Source organism: Globicephala melas, chromosome 7, assembly GCF_963455315.2.
Source record: "Globicephala melas chromosome 7, mGloMel1.2, whole genome shotgun sequence".
NCBI classification, from domain to species: Eukaryota; Metazoa; Chordata; class Mammalia; order Artiodactyla; family Delphinidae; genus Globicephala; species Globicephala melas.
The window spans coordinates 2,198,827-2,206,633 of NC_083320.1; the positions used below are offsets into that span (position 1 = coordinate 2,198,827).

Consider the following 7,807-nt stretch of genomic DNA (forward strand, 5'->3'; position numbering starts at 1 on the left):
CCCAGATTTAAACTACAGTTATGAGTTATAGTGATCTGCTCAGAAGGAGTTTACTTTATGATCTTTTCACCAGGCGAAAGGAATCTGGCATCTGTGCCGTCTATCCAAAATACAGTGAAGCAAGGAGGATGAAAACTCAACTCTTTCAGGTTCAAGACTTGTCTGAAAATAGTACAGCTTTCAGAAAACCTCAGTAAAGTACTACATTTCAAATGACCTCAAACAGCCACTCTCCAAGTCCCAAGCCTGCGGCTCCCACTCTGGCCAGATGGGCAGCGAGACCTGCTTCCTGCAAGATTTAGAGTAACTACAAATGTTTACGGAAACAATACCCACGCAACAGAGGTCAGCCTCTATCTACATCAGATCTTTTCAGTGGGCATTTTATAACAAAACATTATTTATATTTCAAGTAGCTGGGCCATTCATTCTACTTCTTCCCCTGACCAACCAAAAGCTCTCCTAGGATTCTGCATTTCCATTCACCATAGGGATTCATTTTCTTTCACGACCAGCAAGCATTCTGAATTTAGCCATTAACGAACACCTCCAAAAAGTCGATTTTCAGGAGAGAGGAAAAGGCTTACACACATCAGATGGTTACAGGGTCCTACTCTGTTCTCCAAAGTAACTACAAGTTCTTAGGGGAAAATAAGTAGTATTTTGAGGGTGGGAACCTACTGAAAATCTATGCAGATTGCAGAAGTTAGATATCTTCTTTAACCACAAAGCAGAGAACACGAAAAATATCTGGTAAGTAATCATCACCTCCCCACACCCTCCCAGCCAGGTGCCCCGCCAACCCTGCACCGGAGACTCAGGCATTTAACGAGAAAACTGAAAACTCCTTTGGAGATGTTCAGATTAGATGAACCCTGTTGACCGTCCAAAGTCACCTGATTTATTGTGTATTTGTATTTTTAAATACCAGGCCAAAGCAAAGAGTCACGATACACGTTAGCACCAGCAGTGCTCTGATCCTTCCTGTGTTTCTCTTTATATAAAGGGGCGATTTCGGCGTCTCATGTGGCTGCTGCTCAACTAGACACAGCTTTTCTCATATGGCTCAATAGACACTAAAATCACATACAATTTATGGAAAGGTCTAGACATTCCTTACTAATACATAGACCCAATGCATCTTAAAAATGTTACAAATAAATAACAAATGCCATGGAGCAACACTTTCAGGAAATCAAACCAATTATGACTGTATTTATACTCATACAGACTAGCAGTTTCAAAACAGAAAGAATGCAAAAGCTTGTCGAACATGCCTGATAAGTAAAAGCAAGGTGCGTCCAGGATCATCAGGGGGTCAAAGATTTTCACATTTCCCTTCTCCTCTGTACAGAGTGGGTATCTATCCACCTAAGGAAACTGGTTTATCAGACTTAGTCAGTTATATTCAAGTACAGAAAAATATAAATAAATGGGCCCCGTGGAGATCATTTGCTCTCCAGCTGAATGTGTTTATCTCTTACATGTCAGGGACTTTTTTTCCCAAGAAAACTCTTAATGCTTTTCATTTATTCATTATAAGTAATACCTTTTATTTTTATATAATGTGAACTGTGCTCTATGTCTCATTCTCTGTTTTAGGAATGCGATTCTTTTCAAATGAATTTCAAAAGATCCTACGAAATTCCTGCATTAAGGTGATACCTCTTGCTTTTGTTTTCAATAATTTTCTGGAGGGAAGTCTTAATGATAATTCTGTTGACTTTTTCCTTGAACAAAGCTATATATGTGTACGTTTTAAAAAGACGACGTTCCTCATCTGTTTGTTCTTATTTCAGATGTGCTATAAACTATGGTGGTAGAAAGGGTAAATGGAATTAACTAATGGAAGCTCATAATTTAGGCAGCAAAAAAACAGAATTAATGTATTATCCCACTGTAGCATTGTAGTACTCGGCCAATCCAAACTTTCTTTCCTAGGGAAATATGTGATTGAGACACTTCCCATCTGCTTTTGACAAAGATAGGAGAAGATCCCCGTAAGTTATTCTCTGCTAAAAATTCTTTTTAAAAAGCCTATAAAATGATTATTGTCTTAGGGGCCTATTTCACCAAAAGAATTTTCAGTGGCACAGAAATAAAAACTAAAAAAATAAAATAAAATCCACCTGTGCTAGGTCAGCCTTTTGCAGCCACAGCAAAAGCATTTGCAGATATTATAAAACACACAGGAAAGAAATGGATATGCTTGGGAGAATGGGCGGCTGCACGCTCTTGATTAATCTAAATTCCTTCTGTGTGAAGTGGAGACGTGAATAAAAACACTGCACGATGAGCGAGAAACTAAAACATACCAAGTACGAAGGATTTTTAACCCGGCTCTCTCTCCACCAAAAATCCTGCACCCTTCACTCCATCGTCTGAGAGAGGCATGGTCACAGAGCCTTCTGGAAAGGACAGGACAGCATCTCCGCAGTTAGACATTGTCTAAGGGGCTTCTAAGGTGTCTGGTGAAAAGGGGCCGGTGCAGGACGCCCTGAGCGCTCTACTAGAGGAATCCAGAACTTCCAGTGCTCTCGGCAGCCGTGTCCCTTTGCCTTCTCCGGCGCCGGGCCCTGTCGCACCGCCTCCCTTTCCCTGCAAACCTGTTTCCCAGCCTGGACCCCTCGCGCTCTCCTGCAGGGCCGAACGCTCGGTCGCAGCGCGGCTAGAGCCCCCTCCCAGACACTCGAGGTTCAAGGCTGGGGCCAGAGGCTCCCAGCTCCGAGGTCCACTCCACCTGCCTGCGGGCAGCCGGGGTTCCCAGCGGCGGTGTCCGCGCTCCGGTCTCCGCGCCTCAGCCTCGGCCCTGTCCTCCGCGCTCGGGGCGCGGATGGTCCCCGGCTTTCGGGCTGCACTGGCCCCCGGAGCCGCCAGCAAAGGGCAGCGTCCTCCCGCCTTCCCCAGGCGAACCCAGGCGCCGCCGGTCCACACCTCTGCGCCCACCGGGCGGGCCAGGTCGCCGACGGCCGGGTCCCCGAGGCGCGGGCCGGGACACCCTGCAAGAGCAGTCGAGGAGAATTGGGTGTCAGCACGACGAGCGCGCTCTGCCACTCCCCGGGAACGGGGCGAAGCCACAGCCTGGCACGGCCCGGCCCGGCCCAGGCAGCTTCCCGGGCGGCCTCCGCTCCGAGGGACGCAGTGGGTAAGCTGGTCCCCAGATCTCTGCCCCGGCCGGCTCCGGGCAGTTCTTCTGATGCCCACTCCCCCGACACTCACCCACAGGCCCCCACCTCCACAGAAGCAAGGACGGAAAATACCACTGTCACCAGTCGGCACGTTCCCGACTGACACCCTGCCTGGGAGCTTGCACAAAACCACAAGGGTGCCCCGGCACCTGGAAGCTTCCCGATGGACCCCCGTCTGTCGCTAGAAGGAAAAGCGCACCCCATCCTCGCCGCCGCGGCCCGCCCGCTGAGGAGGGCGCCCGTCGCGCGCGCAGCACCTACCCTGGCGCGCCGGTCCGGACGTGGGTGGCGCGGCGCTAGTGGGAGGCGGACATGGACCACGCGCCCTCCATGCGCCACACGGAGAAAGCGTAGCTGAGGCGCTCGTGGGCCACGTAGCTGCAGCTGGTCATCTTATTGTCCATCTCGTCGCTCTGCAGGACCTGGTAGAGGAAGTCTATGTACCTGGCGGCCAGCTTGAGCGTCTGGATCTTGCTGAGCTTGTCCGAGGGCAGCGTGGGGATGATCTTGCGCAGCGCAGCGAAGGCCTCGTTGAGCGACTGGGTGCGTTGGCGCTCGCGCACGTTGGCCAGGATGCGCTGGCTCTGCAGCTCCTCGAAGGACTGCGCGCTCGGGCTGCCCTTCTTGCCGCGCTTGCCGGGGGTCGGGCTGCCATCTTCGCTCGACTTCTTGCTGTAGCGCCGTTTCCGGCCGAAACGCTTGGGCTGCCGCTCGAGCTCCTCCTCGCTGGTGCCCAGGCTGTCCACGGGGGACACGGGCGAGCTGGAGCCCTCCTCCATGGCGCCCGCCCGGCGCGCGTGGGGCTGGGGGCGCCGGGCGCCGAGCGCGCGCCGCTGGCCAAGCCCGCGGTCGCCGAGCACACGCTCTCCGAGCTGCTCGAAAGGCTCTGATTTCAAGGCCGGCTTGTGCAAAACCGAGGTCTCCGGGAGAGGAAGTTATTCTAACTTTTTTGGAAACCCTAGCCGGGCTGGGTTGCTAAATAGTTGTCAGGAGCGAGGGCGGCGCGCTGATTGGCCGCCGCGCCCGGGGGCAGGGCAAGTTCTGGGGCCTTTGCTGGCCGCCCCCGCCCCCCGGCGCGGCACTTTCAGTTTTGCCTCCCCCTTAGGCCCCGGCCGCGGCGGGCACCCGCGAGTGCCGGGCCCTCGCGCGACGCCCGCGCTTCCATCCCGGGCTCTGACCGCTCTCCGGCCGCGCCGCGCCCTGGGCTCAGCCGACCCGGCTTTGTCTGCTCCTTAACTGGAGATCGAAACCCGCCGGGCTGCGGGGTCTCTCCCGCGCCGCGAGGGGTGCGGGTGGCGAGTCCTACCCTGGATGCGCTCCCAGGAGGTGAGGACGCGGCGGGGAGACCCCGGGGGCGCCCGGGCCAGTGTGCGCCTTGCTTGCTCCGGGGCGCACAGCGAGTTCGCGCCGTGGCCCGCACGTTCGGCCAGGGGTGGGGGACGTGCGGGGGCCAGTAGCCCCGGCGCCCAGACATTGGGCGTGCGGACACGCGGGTGCCCTTGGAGACGCCGCTCTCCACGCACGCGACGCGGGGATCCGTGGAGACGCGGCCTGCTCTGCCCAGCAGTTGTATGGGGGAGTTTCTCACCCCAACTTGCTGGGGAGCCCCGGCCCCGACGGCCTCAGCAGGCCGTCCTTCTAAGTGCGTTAAAACCTCAGCGCCACCGCGAGCCTCCGCGGGAGCGCCCGGCGCCCACCGCACCCACCTGCCTGGCCCCCGCCGGGGGTGCGGGAGCGGGGCGGGGGCGCCCGCTAGGCCGCGGTGCAGGGCCCCAGCCTCGGGGCCCACTCTCTCCTTCGCAAATCGGCTGTTGACAGAGGGCGGTCTGGGGAGCCGCGCGGCCTCCCCTGCGCTGGGCGCCCGCGGGGCAGCCCGGGCGGCCGCAGAGCGGGGGCTCGGCCTCGGCGGGCGACACCGGGGACGTCGGCCCCGCGCCATCTGGACGCCGAGCGCGGGCGCGTTTGAAGTGGTTCGGGGGCTCTTTGTTCGCCAGGCTGTTCTGGCTCGGGGCCTGGAGGTGGTTTACGGCCTGGATGCCTTTGAACCTATTCCCAGGTGACCCGGGCTCAATTAGACCCGGGCCTGAGCGGGGCTGTCAGGCGAGCCGCGTGATCAAGGGCGGGCTGGGCCCTTTTACTGCAGTTGAACTCGGGGCCGGCGTGGCTGGGCCTCGGCTGCTCCGCGGGGCCGGGCCGCGCCCACCGCGTTAGGAAACCCGAGGGCGAGCGGCTGCGTGTGCGGCCCGGGCGGCCCAGGGGGACGTTTCCCACCCCCGCAGTTAGCGATGGGAGACAGAGCTGGGGGGGGAGAGGCCCGCGCACAATGTGGCTGCGTCAGAGCGCTGCTGGTTTGCAGTTTCTTCCCCACCCGCGGGCTTCACAATCTGAAAACTACAGGATCCTAAGACTACGGGGTCCTAGGAGTCGCCGCGCCCAGCCCGCCGCGCCTGACCACCTCCTTCTCCAGCTCTGGTATGGCGCTCAGACTATCCAGCGCAGCAAAATAGCTTTCCGTGTCTCTTTAAAAATCTAAAATTAAAACTTAAGGAACCAAAGAGAGTGAGAGGGGCGTGGGGAGCGACCTGGCCTCGCTGGGGCCCAGCCATCCCGAGGCTTTGCGCGTCTAAAGGGCCTGCGCCGTATGGGAACCGCAGCGACTTGCTGCCCTTCAACTCCGTGCGTCGCTCAGTTCGCGGAGACCGAGGGCCCAGACCCCCGTTTCCCGCCCAGCTTACATAAGCCCAGAGACGTCCCTCCCCCCTCCCCCTGCCCATGAGCCCAGAGAGCGAGCGTGTAAGGAGGAGAGGAGCCTGCCTTGTAGGGTGCACCACCCCACTCTGTCTGCCCTGCTGCCCACGGGCATGAGAACGATTTCTGGAAGTCCCGTCTAAGAGCCGATCACCTCCCTAAGCCACAGCAATAGGGTGGAGCTGGGCTTACAAGGGGCGAACACCTGATATCCAAGGCACAGATCACCTACAGGTACGATTCTCCTGTAGGAAAATCCCTTTTAGAAATTTCCCTTTGAAAAATCGCTCAAGAGGGCATAGGACAAGCCCTCGTTATAACAGTCAGACCCTTGCCTCGCGCGTCTAATGTTACCACGACAAGGCTTGAAAGGATGGTTCCTGCAGTGTGTGCAGTTGTACGTGGTGGACGGGTGCTCCACGGTCCTTTCCGTCCTTCTCCTACAGATCCTTCCCGCATTGCAGGAGTTGAAAAGCTACAGAGGACCTCCCTCCAACTCTGGCAGCCCTGGTCTGCAAGATGCAGTCCTGGGGTGGAGATGTTCGGCTGCTCCTGGAAGTGCAGTGTCTGCTCACATCTAGAGGCAGGGGGAAAAGCAACCCTTTTCTGGAGTGGAACCCAGCACGCTGGGAGTGTGGCAGTAGCAGTAGCTCCTTGACTCCAGGCTGGTTGTGGAATCACTGTTTTCCTGGTACAGTGAGGCAGGGGCTCCAGGTCTGCAGTGTGGTTTGCAAGCCGGTCCCCAAAGCCCTGTCTAGAGTCTGTTTATCAGCTCCACTGCCATTCTGTCATATTCCCTAATAAGTTGTTTCCTGCATAAACTAGCCAGTGTGGGCCCTGTTCTCTGCAAGAGAACTCTGCGACACCCCGACTGTGGACCGTAGCGCAGAAGATGAACACTAGGGCTCTTCCCACGGTGCCTTGTTTTCTCGACGTCTCTCACTTGTAATGTGGGGATAACGTGGGCCTTGGCCGCACGTTTATTAATGCCTTTAAGATCAAATCAGCAACAAACTCAGGCTATGATTTTTTTTTCACATGGAATGTATACCTAATTTCAGTTTAAAAACAACACCAGAGGGCTTCCCTGGTGGCACAGTGGTTAAGAATCCGCCTGCCAATGCAGGGGACACAGGTTCGAGCCCTGGGCTGGGAAGATCCCACATGCCGTGGAGCAACTAAGCCCATGCGCCACAACTACTGAGTCTGTGCTCTAGAGCCTGTGAGCCACAACTACTGAAGCCTGCGCACCTCTAGAGCCCGTGCTCCGCAGCAAGAGAAGCCACCGCAACAAGAAGCCCGCGCACCACAACGAAGAGTAGCCCCTGCTCGCCGCAACGAGAGAAAGCCTGCGCGCAGCAATGAAGACCCAGCACGGCCAAAAATAAATAAATAAATGTTTAAAAATAAGAATGAAAAATAAATAGAAACAACACCAGAAAGATCAACCCTGGCCTAAAAAGAATGGGAGAGAGAGAACGAGGTGTAGGGGTCTGGGACAGAAGCCAGGCTCCTCTGCATAAAACTTGTTATGTAGATTTGACTTTGAAACCATATAAATGTTTCACATAATTATTTAAAAATTAAACCAAAATGAGAAAAAAGTAGAAAACCCTAAAAAGTCAAAAGCAAAATCAGGCAGATGTACCTAATTTTGTATCATCTTTGTGGCTTAACCATGCAGACAGAAATAATTTAAGATCACTTTAAACGCTGTGATTTGACTCTATCCATCCCTAGAGGGATAGACTGTAAAGGAGAGAGAAAAGAACCGCATAAAGGCTTAATCTGTTTTCAGTATTCATATTTCTAGTAACAGTATTGCTGCTGTCATTCTGAAACTGTGAGCTAAAGCAAGTTATTATGTTTAC

General features: G+C 55.3%; 1 protein-coding gene and 1 pseudogene across 1 annotated transcript; one reads left to right on the forward strand and one right to left on the reverse strand.

The window, feature by feature from the left end:
* Positions 1-3,484: 3,484 nt before the first annotated feature.
* Positions 3,485-4,121, reverse strand: TWIST2 (twist family bHLH transcription factor 2). The gene has a single exon (XM_030858087.3). The coding sequence runs from the start codon at positions 3,965-3,967 to the stop codon at positions 3,485-3,487; it is 483 nt and encodes a 160-aa protein (XP_030713947.1). The 5' UTR covers positions 3,968-4,121.
* Positions 4,122-4,634: 513 nt separating this feature from the next.
* LOC138842750 (bcl-2-binding component 3, isoforms 3/4-like) lies at positions 4,635-5,399 on the forward strand (annotated as a pseudogene).
* Positions 5,400-7,807: the final 2,408 nt, after the last annotated feature.